The sequence below is a fragment of the Rissa tridactyla genome, chromosome 2 (genome assembly GCF_028500815.1).
Source record: "Rissa tridactyla isolate bRisTri1 chromosome 2, bRisTri1.patW.cur.20221130, whole genome shotgun sequence".
Taxonomy (NCBI): Eukaryota; Metazoa; Chordata; class Aves; order Charadriiformes; family Laridae; genus Rissa; species Rissa tridactyla.
In genome coordinates this window covers 125,300,103-125,326,419 of record NC_071467.1, presented here as the reverse complement: position 1 = coordinate 125,326,419, position 26,317 = coordinate 125,300,103, and the positions used below count along the sequence as shown (strand labels likewise).

The following is a 26,317-nucleotide window of genomic DNA, read 5'->3' as shown; positions in this document are numbered from 1 at the left end:
TATTCAGTCTGAGGTTTTTACTCATTAATTCTTTCCTAAAATAAGCACTTTTATTCATTGCATGTGATCTTACAAATACAGAAGTACTTCCTAATTAATTAGATTGGCAAGGCATTTTTCAATCTTTTTAATTCATTCAAACATTTTAATAATGGACTTCAACTACTCTGCTGTTTGAGTGGGTGATTTTATTAAGGTATCTGCAGCTATTACTCTTCTCCCAGAGGTTCTGAGCAAAATTGTGAGAAAATTACTTTAATCTTACTACTTTTAAATTTATTCTGCCTTCCGCTTTCAAATTATCAAATGCAGTTAAACTCTTCTGCAGTTCCTCACAGTCCTCTATTTTTAAGTAATACAACGCAAGAAATAATTTCTGTTTTAAAGCAGTATCTTTTTCAGCTATCAAAATTACAAAACAGAAACATTTTTGTTGATTGGTGTCACCGTCTTCTTTTTTTTGGCCTTTTTTTCTTCCAACATAGTATACAGATTAGTCTAAAATACTTTGTTGGGTTCCCACTCAAAATCTCAGAACTAGCATTTATCTGAAACTAAATACAGGAGTTTTGAACGGAGACTGGCAAATTCACTTTGCGTTAGTCAAGCGTCGATGAACACCCTTCCATATGGTTCCTCGTCACTGTGGTGCTCTGTATTAAGGGAGTGAGACTCTTTCTAATTCCCCTCATAAACTGTCAGTTTACGTTCTGAAGCAATGTACATAATCCATCATACATCATTCTGTCACTCCCGAGCTGCCATAATCTACTACTTTTTAAGATGTCTTTGGCATAATTTTGATGCCTATGCTCAATGTGCATATGCGGTTTCCTAATAAAATCTGAAGTCTTATATTTGCTTAGATTTGTTGAAAGGTCAGCAAACATTTATTTCAACGTAAATTATTTTTGACAATCATTTCAAATCAATACAAGGGCTGGAAGATTCACAAAAAGGAACAAAAAGCTTTAAAAACACTGATCTTGAGATCATGATCCCTAATTTTCACTTATTTTACAATAAAACTATAGTTTTAACTTTGTATTATAGTCCTATGATAGAAAATTTCTTGTATAATCCAGGCATAGCTTTCCTCCAATTCTCTGACAAAGACTATCTAATCTGAACATTCACTCCACACTTTATTCACTTCTACATTTGACATCTCCTGGGTGGCAGTTTTTATTATATTCAATGAAAAGAAATTTAAACACTGTATTAATGAACAGAAAAATTTTATATACTTTTACATCGAATTTGGGAATAGTATTCAAAGCAACTCAAGACAATAGCTTAAAAAGTGATTTCAAACTACACGCTTAATAAATGTTTTAAGAAGTGGGCAAATCTGAAATTTATATTATTAAGAAGTATTTATAATGAATAATCTATTTTTTCATAGAAAAAAATCTGATGTTCTTTCTCAGTTTTATGTCTCAATTTCATATCACAGGCCATGACAATTTTAGGTACATAATGAACACTTATTTCAAAATTAGTTTCTTTTCCTAGCACACCATCATATTTCCAAACATTTCTAGGTATTAAACGCAAGTTTAATACTTAGATACATAACAAGACCATTTCAAGGTTGCTTCAAAATTTATCTTAATTTCAGCTCTTCTGGTTATTACACAAAGTCATATTTTTCTTTTAAAATATCTAAGTCTTCTATTATTCTTTAAAATAGTTTAAAATCACCACAAGCATCTGTTCTAATTAGGAAATGGATTTCAAACTGTTTTTCCAAGGAGCAGATTATTAAAAAAAAAACAAACCAAAACAAAAAACCCAGCAAGCCAACCCCAACCCTCCACGTTAAAATCAATTACAATTGCTCTGTGCTGTTATGATCATGTTTTGCTTCCTAAAAACTGTTTCCTTTTCATCACAAGGCTTAAGGAAATGGCATTTAATGGTTCAATCCCTTAATTTTGGTGTTTGTTTTTAAAGCGAAGAGGTTTTCATTGGGATGTTTACCTATTCAGTACACGTGCAGTTTCAAGTTGGTTAAATGCAAGCAGTGAAACAGGAAATAAGCTGCCAGCAGGATGGACAGGAACTGCCAACCAAATCTTCCTGCTGTATCCATGGTATAGCCTCTTCAAGGAATCCAAAGAACATCCCTTCAGCTCAGGTTCTCAGAGGTCACTGAGTTTTATAATTATCTCCAAGCAATCTTCTCCACATGCTGTTAAGTTCTCTCTAAAGAGCTGTGTGTGTTGCCACGCAGCTTCACCATCCCCTCCATTTAGAATTGCTTCCAACATAACTTCCGTTGCACCAGAAAAATCTGAATAGGAGCAAAGATTTTTATCTATTGGAGGAAAAGATAAACCAATTAAGTAAGCCACTGCTCCAAACAGCGTATAATGCTAGAATGCATGTTAAAAAGCATAAGTTGTAATGAATGTTAAAGGACCTTGGTTGTGACTACTCCAATTCATGTTAATAAGTGGCAGAAAAAAATAACATTAAACAGCTGCAAATTTTTAATTATTATTTGTTTAGGGCCCGTGCTCAAAGGACGGGTCAAGTCAAGATTGAAGCCACCGTACACAGAAACATGTTTTCCTAGTAAAACACACAGGTATCTTGTATCCATTCTATGTTCTTGCTAACCCTGCTCTATTGCAGGTAGGGCTGTGTACATTAATAAAACTGGGTTTTGTACCAGTTTCGATTAAACACACAGTATTTTCTTGATCTTGCTAAGAAAGACTGAGCTGGAAAAGTCAAAATGCATTTGCATTTCATTTTTAGTATTTGCACAGTGCTCTCCATATAAGCTATTTATTTCCAGTTACACTTTTGCTGCATGATATAATCCACTATTTAAATTCCACACTTACCTCCTATCACAGCAATTTCTGCTGTTGGAGAGCAAAGTCTCCACTTTATTCTTCCACTCTGAAATGTCTGACTGCTTGTCCTAACTGAAATGTTATCTATTTTTAGACCGACTGACTTGCATTCAAACTTCCAGCTGATGGAAGCAGAGGATGACCCCTCTTTTCGGGCTAAATAAACCTAAATGGAAAGAAGACATAGTCAGCATGTCAAAAACTGAGATGACCAACACACATCTAATTAATCATTAAGATTATTAAGATAACACACTGTCATTCTTTATCAAGCCTCTGGACCTTTAGAACTGTACATAGTACAATTTTGTATATGATCTCATTCTGAATCCTTAAGTCTGTTCCACAGCTAGGTAATTGTACCTGTTCATAGCTCTTCAACAGGCAACACTAATCTATCTCAATGTGCTTGGTAAAGTTTAAGCCACAAAAATACCTGTTTATTGTTTTAAAAAAAGGTAACTTCTGGTTTTTATATAAACGCACAGGGCCACACACAGTTTAATTTTGGTTGTTCAGTATTGCTGATGAAAAAAACCTGTTTAATCAGTATTCTGAGTTCTTCAGATGTGCCTGCTGGCTGCACACCACTTCTCCTAGGACTTGACATATCTTGGTTAAAGCAAATCACACATGCTAGCCGTATATAAATCCTGTATTAACATTATTTGAGCTGTTAGCGATTTACATAATGTAATATAGTCCCAATGCTGTTCTAAACTTCACCTGGCTGAACAGTCAAGCTCATAGGTTAACATTCATTAAAGTTACTATGAACCCTCATAAGAATTTTGTAATTAGTGTTCAATGATCCTTTCAAGTCTAGCATCTATTACCAGCAAACCAAGGTAACAGACATAACAGACCACCGAGCCAAACCTGCCATGATCCTTTCACAATCCTTAGTTAGGAAAACTTATCAAAATTCTGTCATGTCCAGGCTTCTGATTAATGTCATACTAAATGGACTTAGACAGCTCTTTAGTTTTTAATCTGGAAAGAACAACCCTGAATAAAATGATAATAAAACACAGTAGTACGTTTTACTAAAGATCCCACCTTGATATAGAAATGTCATTGACAGACTATAAAACAGAATTTCAGTGCTACTATAGACCAAGCATAAAAATGTTAATTCTCATATTTAAGAAAGCTAAAAAATGCCAAAGGTGTGAGGTGTTACACTGAAGATTACCTGTGAAAATGTAACAATTTGATCTGCTTTCATGTGAATATAATCTTAATGTTCATGAAAGTGCTGATCTCCACAATTTTTTAAGTACTCCAGCTAGTTCTAGCAAGAGATTTCCCTTGATCAGATGCTACCGAATTGCCATGTTTGAGTATGAAAGCCAAAACACTCCATTCATTACTACTTGGTTGAAGTGCACTAAACATAGGCTTTTAGGGATAAAAACTTAAACATAAGCCTGTCTCATCTTCCATTATAATATCCAAGCATTTAATCAGAAAAACAGAAGTTAAAGTTTCCTTTTGTGTCTTTTTGACTGTTCTCTACCTCTCACACATGGCTGCTCTTCTTCCAGTATTATTTGAAGAATGTCTGAATTCAGAGAAACAAAAAAAAAAAAAAAAATCTCATTCAAATTATCTTCCAGTTCTTCTGGAAAAGCAGCTTTTAGAAACCCATGGATTTCAGATCTACAAGTTCTTACATTCTTATTATCACCTACTGCGGTCTGCTTTTGAGCCCTGGATGCCAAGTTATCTCTGGGCAATCTGATGAAATTTATGTTTTGTACCTGTTTGAGTTTTGCACTGTAAAGTCAAGTGGCACTGAACAGCAAGAAAATACACAAATACAATGGAGATGGCTACTATCAGATTAGCCAGGATGATCAACTATCTGAATCATTTTGATCAACAACATTGCAAAGACAGAATACATAACTGATGGTTCCTTTCCATTAGTCCTGGGCTAATACCTATAGTTACTTTTACCATGGCTTTTTACATTTAAATTCCTTTCCTTTCATCACATACCAAACAATAAACAAAATATTTCTGTGAAGGCTCCCTTGGCTGGTAAGTTTCTTGGACAGCTGCTGAATCCATACCTTGCAGATTCACTAGAGTCATTACAAAAAGAACATGCAAAGCCCAAGCAACCTTTCCCTCTGCTGTCTCCCATAATACAAACAACCCCCCAGTGAAAATTCAATTTTAGATTCACATACAGACATTCTGCAGGATGCTATTCTTGTACAGCTAACGTGCCTTAGCCACAAGCCTGACATATACCTGCATCTGTATCTCTTAATTTCTCAAGGCCATGCTCTCATCCTTTATCTAGAAAAATTGAGGTGCTGTTGAATACAAGGGTGAAGTCTTTCTGCCTTGTCTTACAGATCAGTCCCTCCCTGTTTTATCCGATTAATAGAGCTGAGCAGAACAGCAGACTCGTAATTGGTTTCAATGCAAAGACAGTATGTTTCTTGCAAAAGTGAGGATGACTGATCATTGGAGACTTCAAGATATAATGTGCTATCAGATTTTTAGCAGATCCTATTGAAGCAGAGAACAGTTGTCCCTCATTCTGAGTTTTTGTTACTTCTCTTTTCCAATTACCCTACCCTGTTGTAACATCTTTTATATTATTCTCCAGTTTCTTCCCTTATTCCTTGTCTTTTATGTAGAATAACCTCTTCAAGCTATTCCCCCATTGCATTTTGCAAGTTGGTTATATATAGACCCATCACAGAAGACAGAACTGTCAGAAGACAGTTACATACTTAGCTCCATTTTTCATCAATGGGAAGCAAACCGTTGCCTGAGCTAGAAAAGTGTTTGGCCGGAGACCTTTCAGACTGTCGTGGTCCAGGACACAGACTAGCAAAACGACAGGGGGAACAAAGCAGGAATGCGCAATAGTCCCTGACAGGAATGCTCAGTTACACAGTTGGTAGCTGTTGCGGGAAAAGCTGTTCGCTAGTAATTGACCCCTTCCCATCATACAGGCATCAGTTCTCGTCTCCTTAGATTTAGAGCATATGACTCTTCTGCTGCTCAGTGTCCTGACAGATGGGAAGGAGCCTGGGCAGGGTATACAATAATCCTGATAACTGACAGGTTTTTGCCTTCTTGCAGATGGAACTGTCATATTTAGGATGACAACTTCTTCCTTTTGGCTGTGTATCAAAAACATACGATACAATACGAAGCTATTCTCCAAAACAAAACAACAACAAACATTTTTTGGAGATAAGTGCTGCTTTTCAATAAAACAGTATTGCATGTTTGATCAAAAGCATAAGTAAGCTATTTTTTAAAAATTTGGTTCTTTAGCAAGGATTTTACCTACCTGCAGGGAATTTGGTCATCCTTTCTGAAATACAAGCTAAATGAATTTCCAATTTCTTAACACAATTTCTTAAATCTGGCAATCTTACTGAAGCTTAACAGTATCAGTTACTAACATCAGCTAAATTTTATGGGCACCAAGAAAGGTTTTGATGTCAAACATTGGCAAGGGTTTTCTATTTTGTTGGAGTTATCATACTTCTACGCTAGATTTTATGCTTTTAATAATTGTTATCCTTACCATTTTCCAATCTGTTTCAACCTTTCTCCAAATAGACTCTGACTTCCAAACACCTGTTTCCCAACCAGTTATTTTTTCATTATTATTGGAAATCCGTGTATAACTATCTTCTACTATATTATAGACAAGGTGGAAGAGTTTAGATGTCTTCTCTTTTTCAGAGGGAATAAAAATCACTTCTTTTCTTTTCTGAAAAAGGGAAAAAATAGAAGCACTTTCATTCCCCAAAACATTTCAGTGAGACTATGTTACTTTTAAACAGTTTTGCTTCTAATTGAAGTAATTTTTAAGAGAGTTCATGGACAAAAGGCATTTCTGCAAAACAAAAGTTTTAAACCAGTTTCCTACAATAGACCTGCACCTTTTCCAGAGGGGAGCAGTAATTTTATTTTTAAAATTTTCATATAATTATTTTCCTAAGTAAATTACTAACAAAATAACATAAAATCAGCAAATTCAAGTGAGAGTAACATGTTAGGTATAGAAAATTTATGTTGAGTATATTTCTTGTACAATCAATAAGTAAATGGTTATTTTGAATAGCAAATGTAATTTTGTGACTATCACTTATAGGTTCTTGTATATGACAGTTTACAAATCAACTTAAAACTGAAGGTTCACACTTCATAACTTCACAGTATGACTTTTTTTTTTTTTTTAAGATTTATTATCACTATTTGTGAGTTTCACCAAAGCAGAAACTACAACTTCTGAACTATGGCAAACTGACATAAACTCTTAGTTTCTCAAACTTAAACAATCCTATGAAACTCATTAATTTTATGTAACTGGTTCTATTTAGGATGTCAGTCATTCCACATGCCAGGATCACTACAAAATTGATGTAAGGAGCAATGGGGTAAGTCACACCTTTGCATGCTGGCTCAAGCTAAATACAGATATGGTTCTGGGAAACTGTATCTTAGCATAAAATAATTAAAAATAAAATCTTGCTTTCGGAAATAGTCAAACACATTGATATGAAAATCAATCAAGCTTATTATTTAAGAGATTGTTCCACTTACACAATCCTAATTGCTCCCACATCGTTTTATTAACAAAAATAGTGGTCAAAACCTACTTCCAGGCTTTAACCAATAGTAACTAATAATACAAATAAACTTTTTTTTTTAAGTTTTCCCAACTGCTTTCAACTGTCGTAAACTTTCTAGTTCTGTCACACCATAACTAATTAAAAGGGGGGGAAAAAAAAAAGTATTGTTTATTAACTTGTAAGAGCAAAACACACTGTAGATCAAGGATTCCCAAACATTTTTAGAATCAATGGACCACCATCAGTCCTCAAAAATGACCTCTACTGAATTCACATCAAACTTGCACCTAATGTTTTTGCAAGTTTCACTGTTTGAACTAAATCTGTAGGCTACCTACCATGAAGTGCTATTCCTCTGCAGACCATAATTATAGAACCTCTAGTTAGCTACCTCTAAAATAGTAATCAGTGGAAAAGTTAAATACCTCTGGACCAATTTCACCTCTGGCTACTCGCCAAGCCATTGAACCTGATGTCCTTCCACCATATTCTCCGGGTTTAGGTGTCTTAGGAGAAATAAATTCAACAAGCTCCACAATTGTTCTTTCCAAGAGCTCTCTTTTTCTATTTTCTGACAAAGATCGTTGTCTCTGAAAATACATTTAAGAAACAATGTAAAAAAATTCAGAAAATTGGTATTTGTAATTCTGCTCCAGAGTGACACCAACAGGGGAAAAAAAGCATTGAAAAAAACAGGCTAACATTTAAAGTCTAGACTGACTGTTAGAAACATTCATTTTATGCCACACGTGCAAATATAAATCAGTCATAACTGCATAGTTATTTGACAGCAGTGCTTTTTCTGTGAACTTTCATGCACTAACTATACGGATTCCTTTTAAAATAAGGTTTGTGCTATGTTTATAACACATTTGCTTGGATGATAAAAAACTTCCATAACATATTTTATAACTATTCATATGTATTCCATACCATAGCTATTCTTGATATTGTTTGGGGCAAAAAGAAAGCAAGCATAATTTGGGGGTCAAACTTTTCTTCTCTAAGATGGAGTGATTTCATTGGTAACAGCGTTGATTTTAGGATTAAGTCTGAACAAAAGATTCTGTCGGTCCCTGAAAGAGTTATTTCACAGTGACTGATTCTATCATAAACACACTATGATATTCATATTTTTGCAGATATCAGAAAACTGAGAAAAACATATCACCTACACTTCCAGGTACATCAGTGGAAAAGAGAAAGAACTATATAACACGCTTTCTTTGCCCACACGAATAAAACTATGTGCTTTTTTTTTTGGTATACAACTTTAAAAAAATAATTAGGAGGCTGGGGTTTTGTCTCCGTGATTTTCACATCAAATATACAGAGCTGATATGTGAAGCCTTTTTCCTGAACTGTGGATACACCCACACAGGGTTGGAAAATTAATTTCAGCATCAAGTATGCAAATGATTACACATCATCATTTTTTTCTACTTTGGCAATTTCCCAAAGCACGCACACTCAGCCCACTAGGACCTGAAACTTCAGGCCAGTAAGTATTCCAATTATCTCAAAAGCAGTCCTGACCCTAGAAAGTTTTACTATTTGGGATCAAAGAAGAGGCATTTGAAGGGTTTTTGTTCCAGACAACAATGTGGAAATGGATAAAGGGAAGTGGATACAGAGAACTGATGAGAAACAGCTCCAGCTGAACAAAATCTAGCTGCCAAATACCAGTTCTAACACAGCAAGGGGGAAATACACCTCTGCTTGTGTTGATGGATGACAAGCAGTGACTCCAGCAGTTCCTCGTGAAACACCAGGCCTTCCTGAATCTAACACTTGCCTGGGCACTTTGGATAGCCATATGCAGTACTACACATCTCACTTCAGCTCAGAGGAAGTTTGGTATGGCTTACCCTAAGTTAACAATACCAGTCTACAATTTTCTTCGAGCCACTTTGATGTTGAGAAAACCACTGTCGGGGTGACCACCACTGAAATTAGTGATGCCACACTGGGGATTAGTTGCCTTTGCTCTGCAGCTGTTGTAACAGTATCTGAAAAAAAGCTGTTAAAGAACACTGCTTCAACACAAAAGGGGTGTTTCAGAAGACAGGCCTCTTCTATGTATGATACAAGAAATTAGCAAGTTCCTCAACTGTAAAGAGTACAAGTATGCTAATTCTTGTCATCTCCCCATGCCCCCAGTAGACTCTCGCATATAAATGCTAGCAGCACGTAAGACATACATGATGCTCAGACACTGCAGAGATCAACACTGCCTGTGCTGGGAAAAACCTATTGATGCCAATGTCCTACAAAGGACATTGGCATCAATAGCATTCATGTACTGAAATGGATTCCAAGAACTCCATTATCAACAGTCACGCCTCAAACTTCCTGCTTTTGTTTTTTCTTAAGGTATTAGCCTCCACATACATGCTCAGGCCTCACCTTTCTTTAGCAGACAGAGGGAATAGGAAGGAAGAGCGGTTGTGAACTGCAGCTTTAAAATCAGTTCTGCATCATGTGCGAGTTATGCTGTTGATGGTTCCTGGAGGACTGTGTTTTGGGAGATGCATAACCTGTGATTTAAGTGGACCCACTGCTGGGCAAGTAACAAAAAATTTGAGGGTAGAAATTGAATTTCAAACCTTTAAACACAGAATACTGGTTCATCTCACATCAATCACCATGAGATGGCCGCAATTCAACCTAAATTACTAGTTTTCTTTTTAAGAGCTGACCTGGCTGTAGCTACAATCATTCACAATCACTATAAAAAATGGGGCCTGGAGCAAATAAAAAATAATTTGTTTCTCTGCCCCACCATCCAATTTCCAATGAAGGCAGTGAAAGTTCAGGGTCCTCTCCCTCCCTCCTATAGGGGTAACATACAACAGACTGGAATAGTGCACTGCCTATTGTAGGTAACATACAATGGACTAGAATAGGGCAGTGCCCATACGAAGCAGGCAAAGAAAACCTTTGTAGTCAGGGTGTGACATGGTACTACAGAATAACATCAGATGGTCAGTAATCCACAGGCTACACGCCCATTTAGGAATGCAAATAAAACACACAGTATTTCTGAGAAGTAAAATAGCGTATTGAATAGGTTAAATTATCCTTGCCTCTTCCATTTAACACTGACAGTCACTCAACATCCTTTGAACTGTTGTGTTGTCTCCACTTGGCCACTAAAACACACACGCAGAGAAATAATGACCAGAGCCATTGCTCTTTGTGCAGGAAAGCACAATAATGATCTCTCAGATTCCATTTTCACTAACATTGCAATACAGGTGACAATGTGTACTGCATACTGTGCTTCTCTTTAGTTGTAACTTAGAAGAACTGAGCTTGAACGATGAAGTGCTGGAGCTCTGCATCAAAAGATACCAAGACTATAATATAATCCCTCCTAGTAGGGAACCAGTCTCTATGACATGATGGAAAAGGGAAAGGTAATGGAGGCCTCTGCCTACATCAGTTATCTGCTGAATAGGCTGCAGCGAAGGAAACAGCATACTATCCAAAATGGAGACTAGTGAGCAGCATGATAGAAACCTGCTATAAAATGTCTTGATGGTTCTAGGGGTGAGCTGCCTTACCCCTCTCTACTGACTGCAGAAGCTGATGAATATGACAGATGGCAATTTTGTAATGGTCCCTTGATTCCCACTGCATTGCTACCTTAGTGTGAACTTTAGGAAAGGCCCTTTGACTAAGACAAATGTAAGAAAGAAAAACTGTTCTTTTAGCAATCCGATGGCAAACTGCTTCTAATTCTGTGAAATCCAATTCCAACTATAACAGACAAAGGAAAGAGTAAGCGCAGTTACTTACAGGGATTAAATCTATTATCAATTCAGTAAATTAAATTAATCAAGCATATTCTGAACAGCTATGGGGCAAAGGAAGCATGTGTGGGAGGGGAGTGTGAGTATCATTCAGTTTGTAGAAAAGCAGAGTAAGTTGTTCCTCAGAAGAAGACAGTATCCAAAAGACTGACAAAGGTGTTCTAATAGAGTCACAAGACAGCTTTAATAATACTGGAAAGCAGTAGGGAAAATGTGTGAGAGGAGAAAGGGCTGGGATTTCCCTTGTGTAGAGAAAGGAAGATGGGAGAAATACAAGAGTGTCTTGAAAGCGCACATTTAGTTTTCTTCCCTGTACTCATTTTTTAATGAAATTTTTATTTAAAACATGACCAGTTCTTTCTGTTATAATAATCGCTCATGTGCTGCACAGTCCTATAAAGTAGGTGGAAAAAAATAAGAAACAGGCCAACAGATCAATGTGCAGCACCATCTGTTGGAGATGGCAACACACTTTTTTACCAGAGTTCTCTAGACTCCTGTAAGTGAAACAGAGCATGATCCTATGGCGATATCATTGAGATGTGAAGGAGGTCAGGCAAGCCGGCCCATGATCAGTGGCCTATACTTATCCCGATTCCATCAATCTTCTTGGAGTAATTTTTCAACTTACTAGCGCCTCATTTCCAAGGTTATCTCTCCCTACAGACAACTGGTGGAAGAGAAGAGTCTGGCAACTGGTTTCTATTGACAGCAGATCAGAAGAAAGCCCCCTCAAGTCAGCTTTGTAGCCAGCAAGGGTTCATTGCTTGGAGAGGAAACCATTAAATTCCTGCAACCTGCACAAAGGGCATACATTCCTCAACTTGAATTTCTGATCCTTTAGCTCCTTTTATTTTGCTACTCTGTGGTCAGCCTTCTCAGTGCTCCACCCCACCGTGTGACTCTAATTTTTCATTACTGATAAAACATTTGAGGCCAAGGCTTGAAATAATGAATCCAGCTCAATTCTCCACACTCTTAGTGTGTGGCTATAACCCTCAAACCAGCAGGCCTCTAAAAAGGCATAATCTGTTAGGCCATCAGGTATGCACTATCACAGGAACTAAAGTTTCTACACACAGGAATTAGCCCTGGAAGGAAGTGGGGACAAAACAGAACCACTCACAGGTGGTTCAAAGTTTTGTGGTATTCTAGTACATTGAGTCAAGAAAAGTTCATCCTGTCCCAAGTAGGAAGTAGAAAAAGCTTAGCAGAGAGGTGCTGAGTGCACTCGGGTTCTGTGACTATGACGTGCAGGTACAAATGGCTCCATGTGTTTTTGGGACGTTAGGCATGAACAGTAGATGTGGCTCTGAGCCAGAGCTCTACTGATGGTACTGATGCTTCTTGAAAGTCTTGGAAAGAGCCTGTGAATCATTCCTTCCGCTTCCTAGAGCTTGTAAAAAGTCAGGGGGGTGGGGGGTGGGGAGTGGGGGTGTGGAAATCAGGTCTATATTACTTATAACTATAAATACTTTTATTTTCAAGTTACAGCATTATTGATGTGGAAAATGCTCAGCTGCCCTCAAGGAGTCCACATAGATACAAAGCAGTTGTAGTTTACTCCCGACATGTGTTGATGCACAAGTCTACTCCAAAGATAACAAGAAAACATATATACACACAGTATATATTATACACACACAGTATATATTATATACACACACATTTGACTGTGTAAGAGATAATATGATAATCCTTTCATATACTGTTCTTGATATTATTTCACGTAAGTACAGCACTGCGACTGATACTTCTGTATTCAGTGTAACATGAGGTCTGTATAGTTCGCAGGATTTCATATTCCATAGTGCATGGACATTCCTATCAGGTTACCAAATGCATTCCTTTGTTCAAGGACTTCGCCTTCTGAAGAGACACTTATGTTTCACTTAAAGAAATCCATTTAAGAAAAGCTACATACCGTTCTATTTAGTGCGTTAATTGTTTCACGTAGCGTAGCTTCACTGAGTGCTGTCCTTCTAGAGAGTACTTCTTCATGCTTACAGCTGTATCTCCAGGTGACATCAACAACCTCAAGCACAAGTTGAAGAAGAAAATAAAGCAACCAAAATTTGCCATGTATCTTCATTTAAAGAGGTTACTAATCAAAGTATGTTTTTCTATAATAATTCTGGAAATCAGACTAAGATGGAATACATCCCACGCTTGCCTCAAGGCAAATTTGTTTGTTATTAACACCATTACTCCTACCTCATCTTTGGAGAATGCAATTATGTAGGAGAGCTTCTTTCCCCACCCAGTTTCATAGAGAAGAGGTTTATCACAGACATTTTCACAGGGATCACAGTGAAGCCATCTTTTCTGAGATGAAGAATATACTTCTGTCCACACATGATCTATATAACAAAGACCAGGAATAAACAATGAATTATTATAAGGATAGATCCTTTCTTCTAATACTGCAGAATATTATAACTGTTCCTGATTCATTAAATGAAGAAACAGGTGAAAGACCAGGTTTTCCGTTCATCTACATTCAGAAAAGTTACCAGAGCTTTCTCTTTCTATCTTAGGATCATAGTCCCTTCGATTCAACTAAAGATTGTATCATTTTGAAGTCACACCTTTCATCTCATCAGGCAAGACAGGAAATTGAATTTATATTGTCTTTGTTAGCTGAACTGCAGAACTTTATATGCTGCCTGATGGCTAATATAATCTGAGAACCATAAATTATATAACCTCATTTTGTATAGGTTTGTATTAACATTACGATATTCTAGAATACCAATACCTGTACAGTCCCAGACGTATCTCGCTTCAAAGCCTACAGCTCTGCAACACAGTGTAAAACAGTTAGCCCACTCGCCACAGCGTCCACATCTGGTTTCCAGAAGTTTTTCAGGGTTATTATACCTATACGAGAAAAACAAAATAAAACCAGAATAATTGAAAATACATTTCACCTTTCAAAATTTTTACATTATGACTCTCCTTGTAATGATTTAGACACATTTCAGTGCCATTCAGTCCACAGAAGATAATGGAAATGCTTGCCGTACTGCACAAAACAAGCACGAGCAGATTGCTACTTTTACTTTGACTCACATGACTCCAGCGCACATTTATAGCGGGACTGAAATTAATCTGGTTTTTTTCAGTTTTCACAATTGACTTAGACTTCATCTTAAAATATGATTTTTGTATGCCAGTCCTTTTGATAGTTAGCAAAAATAGAAAAAAAAATAGATATTTGCTCTTTTCCTATAGACTCAGCAGAAGATGTGTGATTTCCCATAGAAGTGAGTTTTCCTTGAAATAACAAAAACCTACCTACATACTATGCCAATATTAACATATTTTATTTAATTATCAAATTAACAGTAAAAATAATAAGAAAACCAGACAAATATTTAGAACAAGGCCATGTAAAAGAAAGCAATATTTTGTTTCTAAAAATTTTTAATCTTATAGAGCAGTTGCTGGTTCATCAACCATCCTACCATGTTGCTTAAAATGGTTTCTCTAATCTTTCAATGAACAACTTATCGCTGGTCTCCAAAACACACAAATGCAAAGCTGTTTCTTGAAAGGCAAGAAAAAAGACAAAGCAAATTTTTGTACGCTCACCTTGGGAATCTATTACAGAACTGACACTGTTTGCAGTAATGATTTTCGACTTGACTGGCATTCCACCTTAGATCATCATCAGTAGGCAACAGGTAGTCACTTTTATGCTCTGTCTGCCCACCACACCTGCTGCAAGGAAGACTATTTACCCAATGAAAAAAGTCACTCTTAAACCAGTCCAAGAGCTCCAACAACAAGAAGTCCTCTTCATTCACATGTGCACCTGTGAAGTTTTCACAACACACAGTTAGGCCAAACAGAAAAATAATTTAGTTTAACTTTCCAGCATCTACATAAATCACCATCCCTGGGCCTTTATTACATTTTTAGAAGTCTCATTATAAAAAAAAAAATTTTATGTTACTTATGCACACAGAAGAAAGAAAACCTAAATTCTCAAGACTGAATCGAACTGTATATCTAAAAGAACAAAAAAATACACTCCTAAACACTATAGCTAGAGTGAAAATGAGGAATTGCTCAGAAAAACAAGTTAGATACACAGCGAGGCCCAGTGAAGTTCCTCATGCCCCTCATTCTTCCAGGGCTTCAGAAGACAGCATGTTAATTCTTTTTCTACTCCTAAATATTCTTTTCCTATTCTTAGCTATTAAACTAGCAATAACAATTGCTTTGATTTCATAATCCCAAAGAACCAGACACCAGGCAGCAGTCTAGACAACAAGGTGTAATATGAACAGACTTTCTACAAACGCAGCTTAATTATTGTAGAACATGTACGTATACCACATGAACAAAGTTGAGTTTGTTTATAAATTCAGCAAACACACACCTTTGTCAGCCTACCCAAGCTAAACACAGAATGTCTTTATTTTTTTACTCTAGCAGAGGTCACCACACTGGACCACCAGACTCTTCTGGCCAATTTTCCTGTGTTCATACCAGGTGTTAGAATTTACTCACACACTGTCACTACCCCACCACCTGGAAATAACCCCACTTTACCTAACTAACAAATTTTAAAATCCAGTCTTCCAAAAGATTCTAACTCCTTAGAATCTTTAAATGTATATTCTGCTCCAATGCCCAGAGAGATACTCTTCCTTCTCAGATTCATAAACATCCAAGTAAGTCCTCCTATTAATTCCATAATCTAGGCCACACTGCAATCATAGATATTAATAACTGGTTATTTTACATACTACAGCTTATTTGTAGTCACAGTGCAGACAGGTCTGACTAACGAAGATACAAAAATAATTTATAAAAATGCTGTTTAAAGGAAGATGAAGGAAGTTGCACCAAATTTGTGCACTAGCTCCTTTTTCAAGATGGAAAAGAAAGACTAGGCAAGATATTTTTTATTTATTCAAGCTCAATTCATATCTTCCTCTGAAGCTGAAGTAGTTTTCAATACAAAAGACTCTGTGGGGGCCTTAACTCTATTAAACACTCACACAGCACATGAGAAAAGATCACCTGTTAATTGAAGCAAAAACCCCCCTACTAAAATTGTACTAAATTTCCATTTTTACTTATTATATGTGAAAATGATTTGTGCTGAAACACTCAGACACAGTTTTATTGCTTACAGAATGGATATGCTTGTATATTCAAACTTTCTGCCAAAAACCAAGTGAGAAGATTTCTAGCACAGGCCATATTCCCCTTCCCTGGATAAGAACATACAAACCAGAACCCATCTATGAAAATATGACTGCTGTCATATGAATATTCTTCTATTGGTTTGTAAAATAAAGTCTTCATGCAAACCTTCCATGAAAAGAATGACAAATGTGATTGATTTGAACAGAAAACAGTTGGCTGTGACATGCAGCTATTTTTGACTGCGCAATCCATCCTTCTAAGGGAAAGTGGTAAAGGGAAACGGTAAAAAAAGTGTGTATTCTGATCACCTGGTCATATTCTTCCTTGTCCTAGCTGGAGGCCAGTTTCAGTGGCAGTCTGGCCCAAACCACCACATTCCTAGCACACTCTTTACGAGTCAAAAATGCCTATTATGCATTGTAAGGGAAGTCCTAAAAACACGTGCCCCCCAGCATCAAGCAGTTATTCCCACAGGTGACAGTCTTAATATAGCAATACAGATAAATCAAGGAAGCTGAAAGGGCCAATTACCCATACATCTCGTACACCTCATACACAGTCCATTCCCAAAGGAATGTTTCTATAAAGTTCTATAAAGCTCAAACTGTCACAATCCAGAACAGTGGAGTTCTACCCCTTCCCCTTTGTTTGTACTTAAATTAAGGTCTGGAAGCCATTTTGAACAGATCAGCTCGATGCCTTGGGAAGAAGCACCTGGAAACACCACGGTCCTCCTTCCTTCCCCTTTTTAACAATGTGCACAGCAGAATTAGAGCAAAGTCTAAGAGGCGGGCTTGTCTTTATTTTCTTTTTTAAAAGAATTTAAATAGTTTTCATTTATTACTGCTAAGTCTCTTTTCCCAATTGCATTGTCCTGCGCTGCTGAATGAGAATGCTTTGTAGTTGTTTATGTGGTTTCCTACTTTACAGTATAGCTTTATAAGAAGAGAAAAAAATACTAAGAAAATCCATTGTCAAAAAGTTACCCAATGCCAAAGGCGCAATTACGTATTAGCATGTGGCTGTATGACACATCACAGAGTCATTTATAAAAAAAAGATGAGAAGAGCTTATTTTTGGTTTGCAAATCAACAGCACACCCATCAAGTTGGCAGAATTGCTTCAAACAAGAGTCTCCTATCAAAGACTCAGAGTGAAAAGGATTTTTTAATTTAAATACAGTCTTGGAATTGTATTTTTTTTTAATACTTCTCATACAAGTAAAATTTCACTATATTGCTGAAACAAATCTAAAACTATCACTTGAAAATAGAAATATGTAATTTTTAACTAGCAAAGACTTTGTATATTCAAAACAAATTTGCATTCATTAAGAACATATAAATTTTAGCCACTGATGCCACAAATATTTATGCCTAATATTTTATTTCTAGGTCCAAAAGGATGGCATGTGAACAACATGTGATGGCATGTGTTCATTTAAGCATCAGCAAGAAAGGCGATTTTTTGAATCAGGCTGTGTCTTGGAAAGGTCTCATGCAAAATCTCACAAAAAAATCACTTTAAAAAGAGAAGCAGTATTTTGAAATTTTATTCTGAATTTGGAATTGCAGTACATATGGGAAAATTGCACTCTGACAATTTCAAAACAATGACTACTCAAACAAGAAGCTCCCCCTCCTCTTGTTGTAGCTATTTCACTCCAGATGCAAAGAATGTGAGAACACATTCACCCAATTTGCTTCCCCAGCATTGTTTCCTACTAATTCAGAAATTAACAGTTCAAAATATCTATGTGGAAACAGTAAAGGATGGATAAAAAAAGAAATAAAAAAGCAGAAGGAGAGAGAAGAGTAGAAAATTTGAAAATTATGAAGGTTATTCTAATTTAGAAACAGCATTCAGAACCTGCAAACATATGACCAAATCCAAACACCTAAAGCATAGCAGATCCATGCATCATCCAGGGGTTTGAAAGAGTATTTCTTGTTACACATACAGAATAACTTGGTAGCATTACCTTTGTCCAGTCTTGTAGCTTGTGCTAGCTTTTTCTGAGCCTTCACTTTCAATTGCTGGAGGGGAATTGAAGCTAGTGCTTTCTGCTGAATAGAAGGATTCTCATACATCAGTACAAGGCGCTCAAAATTTGTCTGAAGTGTTTTCAAGATATTTGCAGCCTGCAAAAGGATTTTCAGTCACAAGATGATTTATGAACTTCCACCTTAAGCCATAATAACCAATTATGACCAAGTCATAATTCTATACTCATAGTTATATTATGTATTTCTTTACAGGTGAAATGTTTATTTGTAAAGATACCAATAAAAATTGCAGACACCACCAGCCAAATTGTAAAGCCAGCCTTGTCATCTTTGAGCATTCTCAATGGTTTCCTGAGTGAAAAGTGTACTGATTCAGAAGAGAGGAGAAAACTATTTCTAAAGACACCTCTGATGGTAAAGTTTTTGACTTGTATCCCCCCACCGCCCATTTCTTTTGGGCACGTTTTACCTGAAATCCACAAAAGAACCTGCAATTCATTCCATTTCCTGGACACCGCTGCACCAGTTCTCAGAACTCTATTATTGATGAATGCTACTTTTCTATTTCTTATTCAGGAATGCTGCTTGTTTATTTCTACTTCCTTCTCTGACAGATCAACACTGATACAGATTTGAATAGATAGGCCTGTGACCATATACTGAATAGTGTATTTCACTAGAAATCAAATACAAGAACTAGGCTTCTTCAGTCAGTTATCCTAAGACCCGTATCTACAAAAATAAATAGCTAAAGTTAATAATAGTGGAGTTAGTAGCTGAGCAAACTATATCCTCCCATTTAAAGGGAGGCAACACAAAAAGTGAAATGGGATTTTAAAATTAAGTCTGGCATGTTTTGGGGAGAAGTCTGTGGCACTGCTAAATTACCTTTTCTCTACAGTTTGATCATGCGTCAGTCTTTAGCCTTGTTGACTACCATCTTTGTTTCATCAGAAATCCCACACTTTCCTGAGATGCAAGCAGCAAATGCAACACAGTACACAGGTGTGAGAACTCTTCAGAAGACAATTTCTTTCACAGGAGCATTTAAATTAGGAATGATTATTTTGATGCTGGACAGTACTACAGGACCAGTCCTTACTTTTCATAACTGCTGAAACAGAACAGAACTGGTTTCGCTCTTCCTGGAGCTCATCAGCTGTAGGTAACTGGTTTAACATCATGAACCCAACTGTGTTCAGATTTCACTTTAATACAGGTTGAAAGAACAGAAATAAGGGAAGTTAGGGACTGCCAATGGCTTACAGATTTTCATGTTCTGTCAGCTTCCTGAAAGAGCGTTCAGAGATATCACTCAGCACAGCAGAAAGTCTCCCAGATTCTTTGACAATTCATATTTTCCCCCTGTCAAACACCATCAGTGTTACAGTAGTGCTTAACTGGTTTCATGGAAGCCACTGTATACCAATGAAGTCTTATACAAACATCTAGAAGTGTGGTGAACCTCAAATTTAAGTTTTGATACCTCTTTGCTCCTTTAATCACTATGTCATCAGGAAGGGATTAGAATCCATCCATCAGAACAATGACTAGACAGAGCTTTCCTTTCTGCAAGTTTCAAGAACACTTTATAAGAAATGCAGAAGAAACACAGATGAGGGAAAATAACGATGGGTTAGGTCCCTATCACTGTGCCGTTTAGGAATATTCCTGCGTTGTCTTAGATAAGCCACTTTTTCCTGTGCTTACCAGGACTCCCATGAATCACAGCTGTAATGCATAGGCAAGAAATAAAAATGCTTGCACTACAGAAATCACTCTGAATATCTCTGACATCTGACAGCAGTGCATACAACAATAATACAACTATACCTCTGCAGTATACTCACTGAAAAACAAAACACCTACTGCTGCACAAGGAAAATGGCCTACTCATAGACAGAATGTATTTTATGGACTTCTTTCCAATCAGCCCAGACTATACAGACCAAATTCAATGGCTCACAGACCTATCAGTGTAATTCCCTGAAGAGATCAGCTGAAATATAGCATTTTAATAGACTGCTGACATTGCATTACCAATGTCTCTAAATTGTAGTAAGTTTGGTCCCACCACCCATGTTGAATCTCAAAAAGCATGGAAAAATAATAGTTGCAGAAAAATGGATCCACAACTCTGATGACTAGCATAAATCAGGGCAGAATAACTACAGATGAGAACTATTAACCTCCGAATACATTGCATCAACTTGAAATCTGCAACATTTTTCTCATTAAAAGTTCTATCGATCTTGCAAGGCTTTAAAGGTTCCAGCACTAAACCAGTACTGCAGCATGTCACTACTGAGTTTTCATAATCACTTCCAACCACCATTGCAAAAGGGGATGAAACAGTAAAAACCAAGAAGCAGACCAAAACAAAAAAAACCATCCCAAAACCTCAAACAAATACAAATAAACCCAGTTGTTACATTTTAGAGGCAACTACTAGCATGTTGACATAATTAGACGAAATGCTCAATATTCAAGTGCCTCCAGCAGTTCCTTTCCCAAAGGACATTATGGGTGATGATGGGTCACTGAGCGCTTTCTCTTCCCAAAAGCCATCACTTCAATCTATGCTTTGCCATTTCTCTTCCACTGATCTTGGGTAGGTATTAGGAAGAAACTGTATGTCGTAGTTCAGTATCCAACAATATACCATTTAGAAGACGCAAGCTCTGTTCAAGGAGCTATAAGCAGCAAGCTTCTGGAAGTATACATCTTAGACCAACTTTAAGACAGCAGTGACACTGGTTCTAGGGGGAAAAAATTCTTTAGAAAGTGAAACCAAAGCATCCTTCAAACCTTCTATCAAAAGGCATACCTTCATTTTCAAAGTTGTATGAGGCCAGTTAACATCAGATGAAATGATGCCCCTCTGTCTTGATAGGGAACCTCATCTCAACAGTTTGGAAAAGGGAAACATAGCCTAAATAACTATAGATTTAACCTTGCCTGGCTAAATTCCTGTCCCTCACAACAGTTGCATGTGAAAAAAAAAAAAGCTCTCCTCACAGGCTACACATAGAGGTCACAATGTGTGGACTGAGAGGCCAACAATTATAAACAATGCAGTTGTGCTCCCATTTTTTTGCTGTCTCTCAAATACCAAACACAATATACAGCCCTAGTCTTAGTTTCCCTCCCCTTCCTCTGTTCCCCCACCTTGCTGTTCCTTTCCAATACAAATCTGCATTTTTTCCATGACACCCTGATCAATAAAACATACAATCTTGTCCTAAAATTCTATTTACAGCATATTTCATATTGAAGTTAAATGGAGACTGAAGAAAATACTCAAAAACTTCAGAAGCCGTTGGAAAAATAAAAATATTCCTATAGTCCAATCTCCTGCTCAAAGCAAGATTAGCTATGAGGTCAGACCAAGCTGCTCCGGGCTTTATCGAGTCAGGTGTTGAAAACACACACATTTGGAGACTACAAAGCCTCCCTGAGCAACCCGCCCCAGGAGTTAACTCTTCTTCAATCTTTACATTCAAGGTTAGTGCACCTACAAAGTTTTCAGGTTATAATTACCATTTCAAGAGATTGCACAAGTGATGTTTCTGGTTGCTGACGGGCAGGGGCAAGAACAGAGGCAGCAGGTCTTGAAGGCTGATGTGCCACTGTCTGAGTGCTGGCCACAGTTTCAGAGGATCCTGATCTGTGGATTTGATTTGACTCATTCAGTCTGCTACTCCTCTCTCCAGCAATTAAGTCTCTGATTTTACGTAGCTGCTCAATCGAAGCTTCCTTAGGGAAAACCAGGTGAGTTTCTCCCTGAAATTTAGACAAATTAATGCAGCAGTTAATGCAGGTCTAAGCTAGTCAGCAGTTTGTATCTATTACCAACAGCTGTACCATTTACTGGAAGTTAGAACACTAAGGCTTGGCAGGATTCAGCCTTCAGATTAGGTCCCTTACAGCAGAAGCTATTAGATCAAGAACCTACAGTCAGTCTAGAGAAAAAGGGCTCACAACAACATGCTTTTGTTAGTAACTTATTTTGCAGAGTGATACGGACAACGCAATTATGGTTTGGCAGAGAAAGCAGCAACAACAGAAATGAACAACAAATTCTCAGTTCCCACAGTACAGCAGTGAAACGCTAGGCAACACAGGAAGACAGCCAATGTTGGGGGAAGAAGCCTCTAGAATGGCATCTGCTGAGAATTCCCTTCTATACCAATATCTTTTAGATTTTATTAAGTTTTCAGATAGGAAATATTATTCTTATTGAGACTTGTACCCAGCTTGATTTCTGTGTTCCCATTTTTGATCGTAACATGATTACTGGTAGCATAACTAAAGATTAGTAATTAAGACAGAAGCAAATATCAGTGTATTTAACATGAAGAAATAGGTTACTAAAACAGGAATATCCTGAGGCATTCATACTTTAAGAGTTTCAGTTTCTACCACTGCAGCACTTGTATTTATTAAACTGAGTAATTTGTTTATCCACAGTTACCTCAGGTCACTTATCATCGCAGATGCAGCGCTTTGCTTTAACACTTACAATCACCACAAAACTAAATGGAATGTATCAATCCAACAGAAGAGTCCTCATTTTTTAATTGAAAAAGTTGGCTTACCAAGCAGAGACAAAAGAAGGAACAATTTTAGTTATCACAGTTGAAGAGAAGTTTGTGAGCTCCAGCCTTAATTGACACAATAATTGTAAGACTGAGCCAAAATGCTCTTAAAGATCTGACAGAAGTGGGAATAGCACTTTATAACATGTTGAAGATGACTATGTTATTACTGCTCGAGTGCTCCACTAGCTACACTCACTACTTCTTGGCTAACGCACATCATTAAAAGTCATCTCCTGAGCACCAGCATGAGAATAAATCTGCAGATCATTTCTCCCTTTGCAGTCACCACTTCTTTCAGCATACTTATTTTTTTTAAATTAGGGCAATTACACTAATTAACTTTACCCAAAAAGAAGGCAGAGGTCTCATGACAGCTGGATATAAATAATATAATGTATGCACCCATACAGAAGTGTGGCATTAAATAGACAAATTAAAGCAAAGCTAGAGCAAGAGCTTTGCACCATTAAACAAGAGTTGGGTTTTCATCCCAGCTCTCCTACAAAGGCTGCTTCTAGCTTTACAAGCTTTGACAGTTTAAGTTCTACGAAGACAGGGGCTATTTTCAAGACACAAAGCAACCTTTGAAATACATCTTTTTGACTGCAACAGAATCAAGATTCACTCAAGACTATTTCAGGATGCAGTCTCATAACTGTTTTAAATGGGTAAAAGTCCCACCCTCCCACTACTTCAATAGTCTGTTGCCATCCACTGCTGTCATGACAACACGAGTACTTCTGCAGCTGCACTGTGAACTGGCTGAAAAAGATTTCTGCTTTTGTTTTGGGGGAGTAATTTTTAATCAGATCAACTTCCCTCATCTAACTCACTATGTGTAGGAACAAGCAGCAGAAGAGCAGGACTACCACCCCCTCCCTCTTCCAGATGACAGTTTCAACACACAGATTTACAATACGGAAACTACTGTCTGATGATGCAGTCTGTTGACCACCTAACAGTGAGCTGCTACTAAGTGAAGGGGGTTTCACCCCATTTCCCACCGTTTCCTTTGTGCCAGCGTAGATACATATCTGGCCACTAAGCAAACTAGTGCACCTGAACAGCAGGAAACCAATCTTATCACAGATCAGCTTACCTCTAGCTCCATCAGATTTCTGAAGCAGCCTCATCTACATTTTCTGTTAGTTAACTGCAAATATTTGCAAACACAGATTGAAAGAAAGTTAAGGAAGTAGCAACTGGTTTATAATCTAGTGCAAGTAGTAAAGGAGGAAAAAAAAAAGTCTAATTTTAAATTTTAGTGTGTAAATTGACAAAGACAACAGAAACTACTAAGTTGTACTCACCTCTTGAAATCCCATCTCAAATAAACATTCAACTGCTCCTCTGACAGGCAACAGCCTTGTGGAAAATGCTGGATTTCCAATCCGAATTAATCTATACTTTTCTTCATAAGGATTCCTGAAGAAATTGAAAGTTTTAATTATATTTGCAAATAAAGTAAACACTTAAAAACTAGGTAACTGTATTAAGCAGCATTAGTCATTCATAAGAGATTTTTTTAAAGTTTAATTTCATTCACACCATGTAGGCAGAATGTGAAACCCATCTAAAACTTTGACTTAATTCATGTCCTTCTGCATTTACTTTGAGAGTTACAAAATTGGATCTAAATTCTAGTTTACAACTTAGGTTCATAAATATGCGTTTTGTAGTCCTAGCCAGCAGGGCTTAGTCTGCAGTGACACTTACAGACAACTTCAGGCCCCCCCTTAGCATTCCAGTGGAACGCCTCAGATCAATGATGGATGGTTTCCCACTATGGAAGCTATGCTAAACTTCCTGGTTCCTACTGTTGACTCTTTGCTTCTTGAAGGGCTACCTCTCAGTTCCCCTTTCCTCTTTCAGCTCTTTTAAACCTTCTCTCGCCTCTTTCTTTAAAAGGAGTCAGGCCAGGACCCACTGTTCTCTGTCACACAGCAGTTTTTGCAAGTGGTTGACAAACCAGATATAGACAGGGAGGGGCAGCGCATACATCTTGAAGTGCCTGAAGACATCAAGGTCAATCATACATGTCAGTGTGTATATATATACTACAGAGCCACCTTGCAAAAATATAGCTGTAATTAACTCTTGATGTCAATCTGACTGAGTCAGAAGAGAAAGGCAATAGAATAATCAAGTTACTAATTTAGCATTACTTGTTATGCATCCACTGATTTTCAGGTGCTTAAATGCTTGCAGAGTCAGGGCCAATACAGACTTTTATGTTTAACACAAAAAACCAAGCCCGCCAAAACAAACCAACCAGCAATAAATAAAGAAACAAAAATCCAGGCCAACGCACTCTCATGTGAAAAGTAACCTTATTTTTAAGTGACGACAAACAGAAGCGAGATGTTTTTGAACTTCAATATTACACAACCCAATGGAACCACAGGGCTCATCTCCTAGATGGTGGGTCTGCTCTGGAAGCCCAGAAATAAATTGCTGTGTGCGAGCGTTTCATGATAAACTGCTTCTCCAGCTGCCTTCAGTAACCCAGCAGGAACGGCCAACTTCACACGCCGCCTCTTGTTTTCCTACAGCCGCGCCAGCCAAAACGCCGGGCTTGCCAGGCCGCTGCCGCCCGGCCTCTGCCCACCGTGCCCTTCGGCACCCACGCACGACCGAGAGCGGCGAGCCACGGCCATGGAACCGGGCGCTGGCCTCACGGCGGGACAAGCCAACCCCCCACCTCGGATCCCGACGGGTCCCTTTCGCGACACGGCGGCCGAAAGCCCCGCCAGCTGCTCCCCGCAGGCAGAGCGCGGGGCTGAGGCGAGCAAGTTTCCTGACAGGGCGGCGGCCCGCCGGGGAGCCTCCCGCCCGGCCCCGCTCACCGGAGGATGTTGTCCGCGTAGGTGAGGAGAAGCCGCGAAGCCTCCAGGAAGATCTCCCGCCCGTTCTGGCAAAGCTCGCTCACGGCGGGGGAGGAGAGGCCCACAGCGGCCGCCATCGCCCCAGTCCTGGCCGTGCAGCGCCGGCGGCACCTCAGCGCTGCGCTAGGAGCGCACCGCAGCACGCACGCGCGGCCGGGACGGGACGGTCACTGCCTTCAGGCCCCGCCCCCCGCGGGTTGTAAGGGGTGTCTTAAAGGGCCAGAGCGGGCTCGAAGCCGGTGATCGTAGAATCATAGAAGGTGTTGGGTTGGAAGGGACCTTTAAAGGTCATCTAGTCCAACCTCCCTGCAGTCAGCAGGGACATCTTCAACTAGATCAGGTTGCTCAGAGCCGCATCAAGCCT

At 38.1% G+C, this 26,317-nt stretch overlaps 1 protein-coding gene across 5 annotated transcripts; it reads right to left on the bottom strand.

Annotated features, from left to right (window-relative positions):
- Positions 1–867: 867 nt before the first annotated feature.
- NGLY1 (N-glycanase 1) lies at positions 868–26,102 on the bottom strand. 5 transcript variants are annotated; one of them, XM_054190688.1, is made up of 13 exons: positions 25,398–25,864; positions 24,785–25,079; positions 24,379–24,493; positions 22,008–22,250; positions 18,443–18,602; positions 14,893–15,115; positions 14,057–14,178; positions 13,513–13,658; positions 13,223–13,333; positions 7,909–8,073; positions 6,430–6,618; positions 2,856–3,033; positions 868–2,320 (listed from the first exon to the last, which is right to left on the bottom strand). In XM_054190688.1, exons 3-13 carry the CDS (start codon positions 24,391–24,393, stop codon positions 2,145–2,147), a joined length of 1,728 nt encoding a protein of 575 aa, XP_054046663.1. In that variant the 5' UTR covers positions 24,394–24,493; positions 24,785–25,079; positions 25,398–25,864; the 3' UTR covers positions 868–2,144. The 5 variants fall into 5 exon arrangements, with proteins under 5 accessions (XP_054046663.1, XP_054046660.1, XP_054046661.1 ...); XM_054190685.1 differs by lacking the exons at positions 24,785–25,079; positions 25,398–25,864 and adding an exon at positions 25,915–26,102; XM_054190686.1 differs by lacking the exons at positions 24,785–25,079; positions 25,398–25,864 and adding an exon at positions 25,915–26,102 and having other exon boundaries at positions 868–2,296.
- Positions 26,103–26,317: the final 215 nt, after the last annotated feature.